The 16,344-nt window shown below is 38.6% G+C and overlaps 1 protein-coding gene across 5 annotated transcripts in view; it reads left to right on the forward strand.

Annotated features, from left to right (window-relative positions):
* Positions 1-16,344, forward strand: part of NTNG1 (netrin G1) — a 351,684-nt gene that overhangs the window by 183,314 nt on the left and 152,026 nt on the right. For all 5 annotated transcript variants that reach the window (XM_053592302.1, XM_053592299.1, XM_053592300.1 and 2 more), the window contains exon 3: positions 3,833-4,473. In XM_053592302.1, coding sequence (XP_053448277.1) covers positions 3,833-4,473 — 641 coding nt within the window. The remainder of the gene's footprint in view (positions 1-3,832; positions 4,474-16,344) is intronic.

The following is a 16,344-nucleotide window of genomic DNA, read 5'->3' on the forward strand; positions in this document are numbered from 1 at the left end:
TTATTAAATAGGATTAGGGTGGGGTTGAAGAAGTTGAAAATTTAATTAAGCTAATCCGTCTAACAGGAATTGTTCTCATATTGATAATTCTCTGTAACAACAGTATTATAGATCACACCCCTGTGAAATGTTTACACTAAATATTTTAGGGTGTAATCTCTCTTCTAGCTTTCTCTTTGGGGAATGGTAAGATTTTTGGCTTTTGCAGCTTTCTTCTTTTATTCTCTCTTCTTTCAACTAAAGTGCAGGGACCAGAATGGAATCTTTTCTTTTTTGTTCTTTCCTTTGCTAATTTTTTTCTCAATGTCATCATAGCTCAGTAAGTTAGGTTAATAATCATTACAGCATTAATCTAACAAAAAGCATGAGTGCTAGGTAATAAGGAGAACAGGCCAATTGATATTTATTTATATTTATATATATATATTTGCTGTCTACAGTCATTTGGTGTAGATTCTCATTTGAAATGATTTATTTACTCACTGATTTCAATAAATTGTTATGCTGCTGAAAATATCACTAGGAGTCAAATCAAGGATAAAACTATCATTCTGGTCATCCTTCTCTGATCCTCTCCAGTGTAAATTGGGAATTGTTCTTAATCTGCTAAAATGTCATCTTAACAGAGAGACCTTCTCTGACCTCCTACTATAAAACTAGATCACTAGCCAACAATGCCATCCCCTCTTTAGTTACTTTTACTTTTCTCCAGGATAATTATCATCATGTCACATCACAGAACATCACATCATACGTTTGTTTGTTTGTTTAGTGTATCTCCCCCAACTGGGATGCCACAGAAAGCAAAGACTTGAGTTTGTTCCCTGCTGTATCCTGAGAGACAAGCTGAGTGTCTTAAATACAGGAGCATAGTAGATAACTAATAAATGATCGTCGAATGTATGAAACTTTTCTCTCTTTTCTAAAGAACTAAATCTGTGCAGAGCAATGAAGAACCTGACGTAAATGTAGACACTTCCCCCGAGCTGGCTAACACACCGAGCCTCAGTGGAAAGGTGCCCCAACTACAGAACAAAAGCACAGACCTGCTGCTTTCTACGGCCACGTCTTCATTAAGGGACTAAAACCGGGTTGCACTGGTCTGTCTCTGCCTTTGCCTCTTTAAGTATCTTTAAGTATAATACAAAGGAGAGAATCTCAAAAAATCCTGCAGGCCAGGAGGATAGCTAAAAAGGGACTCCACGATCAAATAAGTTTATGAAACTAGTTGTTACATGAAGCTAATCAAGGTTCTTAATTTCAAGGCATCTCAGATTATGGCAGTGCTTATCAGGGCTCTCAGGACGGGAAGACGAGGCTGTGGTCCCAGAAACATTTGATCTTGGACATTTCCTTTGTACCTGCTAATCCTGTATCTAGGGCAGGGTTGCAATATAGGGAACCCCATTGGCTTGGGAATACAAGAAGTTAGGGCAGGATAGGAGGATGGTCCTGGGCAGTCTCTTTCTCGCTTTGTTATGTGGCAAGTAACTAAACACTTCTCTCTGCCTCAGTTTCCTCTTCTATAAGGTAGGGATGAGAAAGATTACCCAAGATAATGTATGCAAAGTGTCCAGGACACTGTGCTAGCTAAATGGTGTTTATTGCCAGCACCTTCTACTCAACGTATTCATCAACGCCTTTCAGATACATTTCTTTAAGGGTATTTTCTGAGATAGGCTTGTTAGTATTGATTCATTTCTGGGATCGGCCTGATGTGCCTCCTCCGGTGGGCCCAGCGCTCCAGCCCCACCTGAGAAGCTCTGGGTACCCATGCTGAAAGCCAGCAACTGCTACCTTTCAACATGACTTAAAACAAACTTCTGCTAACTCACTTTGATGTACCCCCCAGAATTCATTCCCTTTGTTCCCAGACCCCTGGCCTCTGATGAAGATGCTTTTGTGAGGAGGAAAGTGGTAGCATCCAAGTTAATGATCGTGCAGACGGCTACCTGCTGACAGATTTTAAAGTGACCGTATTTTTTCCGCAAATTTCAAAAGAAGGAATGATACGTGTAAATCTGACCCCTTCCAGTAAAATGTGCATTTACATATATTTTAGAATTTATAAATGCTGACAGATTCCACAATATTTATAGCCTTCCATAAAAAGCCTTTGCCAGTTTGCAGAGCTTTGCATTTGGCTCCTGGTATGCTTAAGAGAGTTTAAATAATAATAAATTTGGTGATTTATTCCACCTGGAACAGAAACTTACCCCCCCACACACACTTTGGCTCATTTTGCAGGGGATACTATAAATAGTCCCACAGATGCTGGGATCAGGAATAGGGAATTGAAAGTCGGGAGAGAAATACAGAAACATTTCCATTATCACTGATTCCTTGACTGTATTTTTAAAACAGTTCTGTTTCTCGAATAATGTACCTTCTCTGCTTTCTCTTGCTCCATCTCAATTATGCTTGAGTCCCCTGAACCTGTTGCCAGCTTTAGGATTCAGTTGCATTAATGGGAAAGGGAGAGAGAGAGTATTAGCTGACTCAGTAGGAGAAAGTTGCCTCTAGGGAGGCCAAAGCAATTCTCCAATCAATGCACATCTTCTATTTCATAGTAGTCAGCTGGTAACTGAGTGGCGCTGTCTAAAGTGTAAATTCATTATTTGAGACCTATCTCATTCATCCTACAGGTCTGAGGAACAGCACACAGAAAAAGAAATCTAATTGTAATTACAGGAGAAAAATCTAAGGACAATGTCAGAAGGTTAATGCTTTGAGCAAGGGATACTCATAATTACCAAGTACAAGATAAGAAAGAAATGCCTGAACAATTGACTGCAAATGATATTATTTTGTTTTCTTAAAAATAAAAATAAATAAAAACCTGGGAGCATGTCATTTGCCATGGGGACTCTGCTGATGAAAGCTGAGAGTAGCCATTTAGGGAAGAATAAGCAGTGTTGTAACTTGTCACGTAACCAGATTCATTTCTAGCCTCTAGTTTGAATGGGCAATGAAGGAAGCAGCCGTTGTCAGAGGGAGAATAAGAATCATTAGCATCCACAGAGAGCGGCCTATGGGCTGGCACAGAGCAACAGACACATTGAGTGGCTGTGCTCTGATGTGCAAGACCTTCCTCACTGAGTGGTGGGTTTTCTTGTCCTGATAACTTGGAGAACGCCCCAGCCCTCCGATTTTCCTGAGCAAGCCTCTTATCTCTAGCTAATAGAATGGCAGATGTTTGGACCAAACCCAAGAGCCTTTAGGGTACCACATTTTAATGATTTGTGGTGAACAAAGTAAATGTTTTAAAACCAGACTTTCTGAAGCAAGGACCCAGTTAAGTATGATGGATTTGAGGCAGAGCCAGAAGAAGCTGAACGTCGTATGGGGGTATTGTCTCCCAACCAAGACGCAAGTGTCTATGGTTCCTGGCTAAATCTGAAGCTTTGCTTGGAGAATGACTTTTTCCAAAGAACTGTGCTCTTAAAAAATGTCCCTGAGGCAGGGAGGACTTTCCCTTGCTCTTCTGTAGCATCTTTCTAAGAGGGAGTGGAGGTATCAAGCTGTTAGACAGTTGCTCAGCAGCCATGTGCTTCTGTGACCACATTATGGGTCTAACACATATGGGATAAATAAACTGTTTTCATTTCTCAGAGCACATGGAAGGAAGCAAAATGAGAAAATTACCATATTGCTTTCTTTTTTTTCAAGCTATTAAAGAGGAGAGTGTAGTTAGGGCAAATAAAAATGATTACTAAAAACAGGGTTGTTTTTTTTCTTCCTTTCCTAGCCTCTTACTGAACAACAATATGGCGAGGGTTGCGTTGGGCCACTCCAGTGTTTTGATGCACCTTCTTTCTTTCTTCTTCCATAGGGTAACCCCTACATGTGCAATAATGAGTGTGATGCAAGCACCCCAGAGCTGGCACACCCCCCAGAGCTGATGTTTGATTTTGAAGGAAGACATCCCTCCACATTTTGGCAGTCTGCCACTTGGAAGGAGTATCCCAAGCCTCTCCAGGTTAACATCACTCTATCTTGGAGCAAAACCATTGAGCTCACAGACAACATAGTTATTACCTTTGAATCGGGGCGTCCAGACCAAATGATCTTGGAGAAGTCTCTCGATTATGGACAAACATGGCAGCCCTATCAGTACTATGCCACAGACTGCTTAGACGCCTTTCATATGGACCCTAAATCCGTGAAGGATTTATCACAGCACACGGTCTTAGAAATAATTTGCACAGAAGAGTACTCCACAGGGTATACAACAAATAGCAAAATAATCCACTTTGAAATCAAAGACAGGTTCGCGTTTTTTGCTGGACCTCGGCTACGCAATATGGCTTCCCTCTACGGACAGCTGGATACAACCAAGAAACTCAGAGATTTCTTTACAGTCACAGACCTGAGGATAAGGCTGTTAAGACCAGCCGTTGGGGAGATATTTGTAGATGAGCTACACTTGGCACGCTACTTTTACGCGATCTCAGACATAAAGGTGCGAGGAAGGTAAGAGAACATCTGTGTGCCTTGAATGGGAATGGGTGTGTCCAAAGAGAATGCCCTGAGGCTGGTCCCACAGTAAAGTGATGTTTGCCCATTTCTGCTGGAGTGTTTTCTCAGGACCACCAGTGGAGAAGTAGGTTCTGAAGGCTTTTGAGACCCTTTGTACTTAGCAGCAATCTGTAATCCCCAAACTTGCTATCAGTGAACCCGGCATGATTCTTCAGAATCTAAATAAAAGCAAAAACCCCTAAAAACAAAGACAGAAAAAGAACACCACTCAGTCAGGAAGTCTTTGACATTTTTAAGACAATGAAACCAGGGGAAGCAAAGCCCCTTGCTCTAAAAGAGACTAAAAAACAAGAAATACATCTTTATATTTTACCATGGTTTTCAAATGCAAGAGAGGGTTTCACCATGGTATAACAATTTATTTCTTCATGTTTTGCTATATTGCACAAAAATATCCCCCAAATGAAAGTTTTATATATATGTAGTTTTTTTAAATCAGAACCAAAAGCATTTAGAAAACAGAAGGCTTTTTGTTAAATCGGGGCAAGCTCTACTTTTCGAGTTTTTGAATATGCTTTCATATTAAAAAGATATAATAGCATTTAAAATATGGGCCTGAGTCAGGCAGGCTCCATTTATTTTGTAGATCAATTACTAATAGGGTCACAGTCAGGGATAGCTTTGGTTTTGATAATATCTCATGTACCAGAGGCAGAATTGAGCAAATTTCCAAGAACTCTGAAAAAGTTTAAATGAAAAATTTGGATAATGAAAAGCAGGACCACCAACATGGAGATTTTCAGCCAGCTCTTTCAGCCTGGTATCAAAGTAACCAACTGAGGGGTGTGGAAGCATGAGGTAATGAGTGGAAAAATCTAAAGGTAAAAGTGAAGTGTGCAGCAAATGGTATAAAAGGGAGAGACAAGCAGAGAAATAACATGCCAGCAAAAAGGCCAAGATAGTTTAAAATGAAAATATAGGACGATAAGACTATAAATCATATATATCATTTAGACTTAAGTAATCATAAAATATAAACAGGTAAGTCAGGGTTCACTGAATGTACTTGCTTCTAGCTTCCCTTAGGTAGCTCCGAAACTGGGGAAGCGTTGAGACTCTATGGTCTGTCAAAGAGTTGCCTCACCCAGGTGTGCAAGAAAAAAAGAAGAGGGCACTGCTGTTAAGGGAAGGGCCCTCGTGGGCACGCAGAATGGAATGGTTGAGCCAACCTCTTGGTGGTGTCAACGTTTCCACAATCTCAGCTGTGGAGAAATAATGGTTGTCTACTCCCAGCTTCGTTCTGGCTTCATGTTCCTCATGAAAGAATTAAGAGTCTTTATCTGTGGAGACTTTCCTAAAACTTTTAACCAAAGTCCAGGTGATACATATATCAGGAATACATCTTTAAAGCAAAGTAATATTTTTGAGAAAAATATTCATTGGTTCAATATTGAGCTTGTGAGCTCCAGAATATGGAGAACAGTTCGTGTATTATGAGCAGGGTAACATGACAGGGCAATATGGGGCCGTTGCCTTAAGCATGAGTTTGCTATTTATCACAGAATGCAGCCATTATACTCATGAACATTTTAGCAAAGGATTATCTGTTTTCAGTCTCTTCTCTTGGAGACATATGATATATGAAAAAAAAAATTAATGCTCATATCATTAACCATAGCTTAACACAATGAAATATAAGTATTTAATTAATCTATAAGAAAAGGGTAGATGTGAAACTTAGTAAATGTAGAATATAATTGTCTTAATACAATAACTAAGAAAATGCCAGGAAGGCAATGTTAACCAGTGAGATGAAAATGTGTCCAACTGTTTATAAAACCAGTGTATGGTGCCCCAAGATCGCATTAATGTACACAGCTATGATTTAATATTAATTTTAAAAAAGTCAAAAATAATAAACAGAGATGTGAATTTGAATCCTAATATAATCTACATTGTTAGGTCAATTTACCTGGGTCAGTTTCCTTGCAGTTCAAGAAATTCTTAATTTGAGACCAAATTCCAGTAGCCCAACTTCCCCCCAGATGTTCATTTGACACTTGTAAAGAAGGTAATCTGGGCATGGCAGCTTCCTCCTGTAATCCTCGCACTCTCGGAGACTGAGGTGGGAGAATCACTCGAGGTCAGAAGTTCGAGACCAGCTTAAGCAAAACCAGATCCCGTCTCTGCTAAAAGTAGAAAAATTAGGCAGGCGTGGTGGTGGGAGGCTGACACAGAAGGTTGTTTGAACATAGAAATTTGAGGTTGCTGTGAGCTAGGCTGAGGCCAGGGCACTCTAGCCCTGGCAACAAAGTGAGACTCTGTCTCAAAGAATAAATTAAAATAAAAAAAGAAAGAAAGAAAAAAAAAGAACTCCATCTGGTTAAACAGAAAAGATGTAAAGTGTCCATCTTTTTAAAACACAAATATAATCTAGCAAGGGTGAGGGGTCTCACCTAATGTGCATAATGCCAGGTGTTTAGCACACCCCCTGGGTGAAGGGCTCTTCTACAACTTGAACTTTGCCTTGGAAGTTAGAACCTAAAACTTTGTACCCTCATATTAATTTTTTTTAAAAGGCAATTTTATGAGGATTTTTAGTTGGAAAATAACCATTGCTGATGCTTAATTTTATTATGTATTCTTTACTGCTTCCATTAATTATTTAAGAGAAAATATCAAATACACTTTAAAGCTGAAGGCATCCCTTTGCATTTTCACTGGGGTCAGATGTCCTGTCTCCAAAAAGTGAGATGTCAGAAATGTAGTCTCCTCCAGATTTGCCTCTTTTCTTTTATCTCTCAACCCGATTGCATCCTCCAACTGCATTTCAGTGGTTTTTGAGGAGCTCTCCCCCTTTTCTCTGGACTCAGCTCCACTGTCTTTTCCTGTTCACCAGTCAACTATATGCTGGTGAGAAGCAGCTGGGCAAAAAAGAAAGGGCCAGTAGAGGTGAGCCCCTTCCATAAGGTCCCACTCTGTCACCTCCAGACTCCATCCAAATCATGAGGGCAGAACTGATGCTGGCATATACTGCACCGGGCACCAGATGGCTGGAGTATTTTTAGTCTTAGGGGAGGGACTAAAGAAGCAAGGCCTGATGGCTCAGGCATGTCTCCAGCTTTAAAGTTATATGAGGAGGATGCACTCCTGATGGAGCCACTGAAGGGAGGAGATAGTGAGCTGTTGCCTGGTTCAAGAGGTCTTTAGGTGCAGAAGCTGATGTAATTATTTTACCCTTGAAAATTTCACTAAGATGAATGATCTAGGCTGCCTTTCTCTTATGTAACAAATCATCTATAGAAAGATCAAATATTAATTGATGATCTCTCAAAGAAAGTTCTGAAGGTTCCTTTTCAAGACTATCCTAAATGTACACGTTCCAAAATACAACTAAAGTCTCTGTTTCTCGCATGCCCCCCCACCATCCCCTGAAATTCTTACAACATTTAACACGTCTCTATCTGATCATGATAGGGATAATTTTCTACTTGTCTCTGCCATTCCCGCACATACCATAATGTGGGAAACTGACACGAATGATTTGAGGACAGTAGAATGGAGACCAAATCCGATAACATCCGTAGAACAGTGGACAGAGAATACATTTTTTTTTGCCTTGAAATAGTAAAAAATGAAACAAAAATAGATGGCGACCATTGCTTGAATTAAGCGATCGTGAATTCCAATTCTCCCTTTCTTTGCGTGTGTGTTTTAAACTGGTTCGTGTTGTCTCATGTAAAGATGATGGTTTCGATTATCATTAGTCTAATGTAGTATTTCTATTCTTTTTGGTACCTGCTACATCTGATACCTATTTTCCTAGCGACTGAAACTGTTGTCTCTTTATAGAAAATGTGTTCCTCTTTTCCTGCATACTTCTTTTGCTTCCTTTTCCTACCTCTCGTTGTGTATTTATTAAGATAATGAAGGGGTAGAAAAAACCGTGGCTGTTGGCAATCTCAGCGATTCTGTAGTACTTACATTGTTCAATAAACCTAATAATCTTCATGGACTAATTCGGACTTATGGATGTCCTGCTTCAGTAAATCAGGGTGATTTTCTCCAGTGAATAACTGAGCAGTGCAGTGTGCCAGCACCTTAATTAGAGAGCGGCTCTCTTAGTCTTGATCTCATTTTAATTTACAGGGTAATACTACAATAATATCACTAATGGAAGGTATATTAAAGGGCATCAAGTAGCATTAACTGTATTAAATTATGGTACTTGTGTTAATTAACTGCTGAAGCAAGATGGTTCTAATGGCCAAAAAGGTCGTCTAATGCATAAATAAAAATCTACCCAGATGAGGGGTGAGAGCAGAAATGAAGATTAGACTTTTTTTTTTCCCTGAACATCTTTTTATACAGACAGGAGGTTAAATTCAAAAGCTGTTAAATATAGATAATGTCCGAAAATGTTTTCTTAGCTACATGATTGGAATGTTTGAGTTTTTAAAAATATTTTATTTCCACAATTAAACTAATTGAAGAGTTGACTATTATATATGTATCAGGTACATAGATTTTATAGAATATAGACTCAACATTATTTATTGCTTCTTTGAGGTAAACAATTTCAAGGAAGTTCTATGATTTATTACAATAACTTTTTAAATCCATAAGACAAATGAACATGGGTAATTTGTTCGTTTGTTTTTAAGATATGCTATCAACATACCAAGTTACTGGTTGCAGATGTAAGATCACGAAAATTCTATTTTAAAAATAAGAATTTTAGGATACTGGCCTAGAAAATTCTAATTGACATGTCCATTACTTGCCTTTTTACAAAATATTCCTAATGGTAATTAGCAATGATTTTTTTTCTTAGCAGTGTTCATCCATTTCATATCCCTTGCAGCGTTTACTCAGGCTCCCTTATAGGTCATTGGCTGTAATGATAGTAAATAGTGCAGGATAATTTTTGCTTTTTCTACCTCCATTGTTTACCTTCAAGAAAGGAGCCTGGCAGCCTCACCACAGCTCTACCTTCAGTAAATATTTTGGTGCCATCTTTACTTCATGGATGCCCCCCTCAAAACCACTCTCCCTGAATCTTCCCAGGACCTGGAGAAGGCCAAAGAAAGAGCCTCTCTGACTGGGTGCCAGGAGTGAAGGGCCCCCTGCACCTCCCCATCAAGAAGGAGTCAAACTCGTGTTTGTAAACACACTGCTTGAATGGTATTTGCTACAGTACAAGGTGATCTTGACATTCACTTTCCTGAAGCAAAGCTTCCAAATGGTTAGTACAAAAATAAGTGAGGGACAGGTAAGCAGGAACACCCGGGAAGTTTAAAAGTATAAAGGCATAGAGCAGTTCTCAAATTTTTGGATAATTTATGTAACACAGATGTGATTTTCTAATTACTTATCAGTTATCCTGAAGGTTCTCTAAATCTTCTTTTCCAGCCATCACACAAATTATCTACTAAAATATTTACTTCTTACCTCTCGAAAGGAATTCCACAAGATGCCTTTCAGGCATTGAGCCTGGACTTTATCCAGACTTTTCTGATTCCTCCCAATTATTGAAGCTGGACTTCACTGTCACTTGACAGACTCTGATACTATAATATTTTCCTTCTTTTTGTCATCAATAAATACTTATCCCCCATTCTGGGCCGGCTGCTGGGTTAGAGAGTGGACAGGTGTACAAGGGGTGTAGTCGCTGCTCTCAAGGAGCTGATACCCAGAAGAGGCACAGACTTGTACACAACAAACAAACTAAAATAACAACACAGGGTAAGTGCTCTTACAGTGTGAATGGATGGAGTGTTGTGTTGGCAAGGAAGAAGCTACTCAGTCGATTTGGAAAGGCTAGTAAAGAGCTTTGATGAGGACGTGGTGTGTATGTGATGTCATGGGCAGAGTGGATGTTCCAGGCAGACAAATTGACATAAAAACAGCACAGCATGTTAAGGAGCTCTGGGTAGCAGGAACTGATGCAGTCAAGAATTCTGAGAGGTGCTTTCCCAGTTTCTCCCTGGGGACTTTCAGTATCTCCAAGCACTGAAAGAGTGTCACGTCTTTGCTCACTAAGTCCTCATCTCATAAGAAATCTGAAATTTTGTGGATTTTCATATGTCCACTGAGTGTAAGTGAGAAACATCGTAAAGCAATGGAAGTAGAGGCTGTTCCCGTGTAGCTGTGCAGATGAGACAGCTCTGACATTGGTAATTTGTGGAGCAACTACAACTCCAAGTCCAGATGCTCAGGTGAGCATCAGAAATGCTCTCCAAATTCCACAGGTGCCATCGTGTGACAATGGCCTGAGATTTACTTACAAAGTCAATAGGACTTAAGACCAATCAGAATTTGAGTAAGGACTCAGGGGAAAACTTACTTAATTGGATGGTGGAGCCAAAACTAACATAGGGATTAAATACTGAAACAGGGTTTTAGTTAATTAGTGATTTCTAATAGTTATTGTTATTATGCGATTTCAAGTAGCAGATGTCCAAGCAGAGATTTCAGTTAAGGATTTGAAAATACTCCTCCAGTGTTGCAGAAGGAGGTTTGAGACAGTCATACAGATTAGAAAATTATCACCTCACAGGGGTGGTTGAACTTTTGAAAATAGGTGGCATCGATAATATAGGAGGATCCCCCCGCCTTATATTTATAAATAACTATGGACATTTACGGGATCTTGTAGACTATTGTCATTTAAAAAGTAATTTCTGGGGTGGCGCCTGTGGCTCAAAGGGGTAGGGCGCCAGCCCCATATGCCGGAGGTGATGGGTTCAAACCCAGCCCCAGCCAAAAACTGCAAAAAATAAATAAATAAATAAAAATAAAAAATAAAAAATAAATAAAAAAAGTAATTTCTGAAGGAAAACAATTGCCTATTGGGAAATAGGGGAAACAAAAGGAAAGGGAATGAGTTAAGTTCATTGTAATAGTTTAAATGGTCCCTGTTTATATAACGTAATAATTCTTTCCATTTGTCTAGCTCTCAGCTTCCAGCATTCTTGCCAGATACTTTATTTCCTTTAATCATTGCATGAGACTTACGAGGCAGGTGTTGGTTAACTCCATTTGACAAAGGAGACATTAAAGACCAGAGAAGTTCCCTGACTTTTTATCTTAACATAATCTACACACTGAAGTGACAAACCAAGTTTTTGGCTACAGACCTTCTGGTTTCTCCAGACATCCTGCTCCTGTAGCTGCCTCAGCCTGCAGAGAGGTCAGGACATGGAAGAGACCCTCAACATTCCTATTTCCTTTCAGACACAGTCTCATTCTGTCGCCCTGGGTAGAGTTGCATGATCCTCTTGCCTCAGTTTCCCGAGTAGCTGGGATTCAGGTGTCCACCATCACGCCGCACTAGTTTTTCCATTTCTAATAGAGATGGGGTCTCCCAGCTCATGCTCAGGCTGGTCTTTTATTATTATTATTATTATTATTAAATCATAGCTGTGTACATTAATGCAATCATGAGGTACAATGTGCTGGCCTTATATATAATTTGGAATATTTTCATCAAACTGGTTAACATAGCCTTCTCTGCACCTTCTTAGTTATTGTGTTAAGACATTTATATTCTACACTTAGTAAATTTAACGTGTACCCGTAGGTGTGGTCCCACGAATTACCCTCCCTCCACCCATCCTCCCCTTCAGGCTGGTCTTGAACTCCTGAGCTCAAGCGATCCACCTGCCTCAGCCTCCCAGAGTGCTAGTATTATAGGCATGCGCCACTGTATCTGGCCTGCAACGGAGCCATTTTTAAGTAGCAACAACTAATAAATAAATCTTACATCACTGCTATTCTTGAAATGTTCTGGGAGGGAAGTCACACCCTCCATGACTTTCACCTCAGTTTTATTACACCATGCTGCTGTGTGTTTAACTGAACTGTAACTTCCTACTTCATTTTCATCAACTTTAAAACGTGTGATTGTGCTAATTTGTCATATTGTGTTAGATCTAGGTATTTTACTGCTAAAATAAAATGACAGTGATCGTTTCTTATTTTTTGAGGGGGATAAAAAATAAATAAATGAGCTAAGGTTCCTCAATAGTATTTTTTTTTTTTTTTTTTTTTTACATTTCGTCATAAGCATTTAATATCTGCAACTGCTTTTAACTAATGGGCATCATCAGAACATGCCAAAGATTTTAATGGATAAACTAAGAAATGGCCAACTATCTTAGCTTATTTTTGAAAACTCATTCTTCCCCAAAAGAAAAAGAAAATCATTTTACCATAAAGACATTTGCACTAGAATGTTTATTACAGCTCAGCTCATAATTGCCAAGACATGGAATCAGCCTAAGTGCCCATCAGCACATGAATGGATGAATAAACTGTGGTATATGTATACTGTATACAAAAACATCCTTGGTTTTACTATTCAGCCATAAAACCAAGGATGACTTTACATCTTTTGTATTAATCCGGATGGAGCTGAAGAGCATTCTCCTTCGTAAAATATTAAAAGAATGAAAAAATGAGTGCCCAATGTACTCAATACTAATATGAAACCAATAGAAAAACAACTGCATGTTCACATGAAGGAAAAACACAATTAAATTCAAGTGGGGGGAGGGGAGGAGAGAAAGGATTGGAGTGCTCTCACCTAATGGGCACAGTGTAAGGGTGGCACAGCACATCCCCGGGTGAAAGGCTCAACTACAACTTGAACTTTGGCCGACGAAGGCAAACAATGTAACCTAATCATTTGTACCCTCATATTAATCTGAAATTTAAAAAAAAGAAAACTCCTTCTTCAAGACAGGGAAATCTGTTGTTCCTTTTAACTTCTGGGTATATTCTCTCTCCTGGAACTACAGTAAGTAAGTGCGCTGCCTCCTTTATATAATAAAATTTCATGAATTTGCAATCAATGATACCGTCCCCCCGGGTCTTTTTTTTTCCCCAAGATAAATGGGTATTAAACAATTCCACCATCTAAAATTTAATTTGCTCTTCTTTTAAAGAGAGAATGAAGTCCAGTAATTAAGAGTATCCGAACGAAAAGCTCAGTGATCATAATTAAAATAAAAAAGCAACACAGAGCATGGCTACTAAACTCCAGTGGAAACACTTAGGATAAAGATTTATGGTACGCACCCATTATAAGTGGACGACTGAGGGCCATTCTGATTTGGAGCATATTTTTACAATCTTTGAGAATTTCTTGAATTATTAAAAGAATATATGTATAAGCAGCTCATTTTCCTCTGAGGTTTGTACCATTATAAGGAGAGAATGTACCTAATCATTCCTCCTTTAAAATTGTGACAGTCATTAGCATGCAGAAAAACAACCCAGTGGAAGAGCTTGTCTCTTTATCCTTAATTCCCCAGTGCCATAGATTTTTTTAAGCTAGTGGTCATTAAAGGAATATTGTCTCCTTTTTAAGAAACATAAGGCTATTAAGGCAAAATACCACATAACAAAAAAGTAAAATAACTTCCTCTCTCATTTAATTTAGCATTTGTATGGAAAGCTATGGTCCAGTTACCTCTGCTTGCTCAGGGAGAGAGAGGAATACTCTATATAATATTTGAACTGTGGTTGTATCCTAATTCAGTGGTTGACATCCATGGAAGGTCTTGCTGGGGTTTTTTTTATTATTATTATTTGGGGGGAGGCTTTGTCCTTAAGAAGTGTTGCCTAATACATTAGGCGACAATGACCATTGGGTGAAATTTTGTGTAAGAATCTTTGTGCGCCTATGTGATCAAAGATTCAGTAAAGAGGCTATTTCCACTCATTCTCCAAATACAAGAACAAACGTGTTAATGTTACTGGTTTTATCATAGTAATTTGAGAGTGTTGATTGGTATATTGGTTCCCTTGCAAAATACGTCTATATTTCAATTCACTAAGTCACTTTTAGAACTAAGTATATTAGTTTAACTAGATATTATTGCACTGTATTTAAATACATGGTTGCTCTCTCTGCCTTCTTTTTACAGGTAGGAAAATTGGATCTAAAGAATGTTAAGCAATCAGTGGCAAAGGGGGAAAGGAAAACTTAAAAATTATATAGGCATGTAAGTTTGCTGTTGAACTTCCACTTGAAAAACACTGAATGAACGTATAGACAGGTTTCCTGGGTCTTTTGTTTTTATTGTTTGGGATTCATTGAGGGTATAAAGAATTAGGTTGCACTGTTTGCATTTGTTAGGTAAAGTCCCTCTTATAATTGTGTCCCACCCTCAAGAGGTGTGCCATACACCATGACCCCCCACCCTCTCCCCTCCCCTCTCTCCCCACTTTCTCATTCCCCTACCCTCCACCATGAATTAGGTCATCAACTGCCTTTGTATTAGAATTTGGTACATTGAATACTTGTTCCTCCATTCTTGTGATGCTTTCCTAAGAAGAATGTGTTCCAACTCAATCCAAGTTAATACCAAAGATGTAAGCCTTCATCTTTTTTAATGACTGAATAGCATTCCATGGTATACCTATACCACAGTTTGTTAATCCATTCCTGGATTGGTGGACATTTAGGTTGTTTCCATGTTTTAGTGATTATAAATTGAGCTGCAGTAAACAGTCTAGTGCAAATGTGCTTATGATAAAATGGTTTTTTTTCTTCTGGGTAGACGCTAGTAATGGGATTGCAGGATCAAATGGGACGTCTATACCTTTTAGGAAGGAAGTATGGAGAATTCTTAAGGAACTCAAATTAGACAGGTTTTTAAATGTGTGATATAGAAGCCTCACAAACTCCACTCGTCCGAAGATCCTAATCCAGGACATCATGTAATCAGGATCACTGCCGTGTCAACTCTTTCCTGCATTATGACTGGTGCCTAAGACACCTGATGTTGTGCTAGGCAGATTGAGAGGACAGAGGACAAATCATCAGGATTTCAAAATTGCCATCTGTCTTGTTTTAGAAGGCTACGATGTCAAGAGAGATGACTCGTAGTCAAGAGAAATGGGCACTTGCCCTGGATCTTGTCCAAAGCTAGCCTGGACAAGATGGCAAGACCCCATCCCAACTCTGACAAAAAAATTTTAAATGAGATTATTATACTAGCTTAATGTTTCTCAGAATTACTCTTCAAATAAAGGCTATTGTGGTCAAATATCTTCAGGAAATGTTCACAAGATTTTCTTGTAGGACAATCACTGTGTCTATCAGTGTATTAAAGACTCTGAGATATCCTACAGTAAAGAAACATTTCCATTTAATTTAAGCCAGAACTTTCCAAATTTACTTAGCCAAAAAAAAAAACAACAAACTAGTAATAAACCCAAAGAACTAGTATTCATAGAACTTCAGTGGGGAGAACAAGGTTCCTTCTAGCTGTGTCACTGATCTTTTCAGATCAGTGAAAGAAATGAAAATACCGTGTGTGTATGTTTAAACTATTTACAGTACTAAGAACAGATTGATTTTTCATAGCAATGTCTAATTTTAGTCATCATCCTTCCTATATTGTTTTTACTTTGGGTGAAAAAATGAGACTATCTTAGTGAAAGACGAGCCTTGTCTTTCTCCCTTTCTAACTGTTGCTCTTATTTTTCAACCTTGGGGGGTACTGTGTATCTTTCCTTCAGAATTAAAGGAAATTAAGTACTGTAGCGGGATAGATTTTTTTCTTTATTTTGTTTTGTCTTTAAGCTAGAGAAATAGAGATGGAAGAGTCAGCAAAGATGTGAAAAATGAAATGCCAAGCAGTGCCATCTGGAGCATTTTAGAGATAAATAGAGATGCTAACGGGTTTCTCTTCCTCCTGTATAAAAGCTACTCAAACTCTAATTACAGTAATAAACCAAAATCGTGTATTTAAGGGGAAATAAGATTAACCAATACTTAATATATATTTTTTTTCATTTGCTTAGGAAGATATTTTTGAAACCACAAGCTAATTTTAGTTTAATGCAAGTTTC

The sequence above is a fragment of the Nycticebus coucang genome, chromosome 5, assembly GCF_027406575.1.
Source record: "Nycticebus coucang isolate mNycCou1 chromosome 5, mNycCou1.pri, whole genome shotgun sequence".
Taxonomy (NCBI): domain Eukaryota; kingdom Metazoa; phylum Chordata; class Mammalia; order Primates; family Lorisidae; genus Nycticebus; species Nycticebus coucang.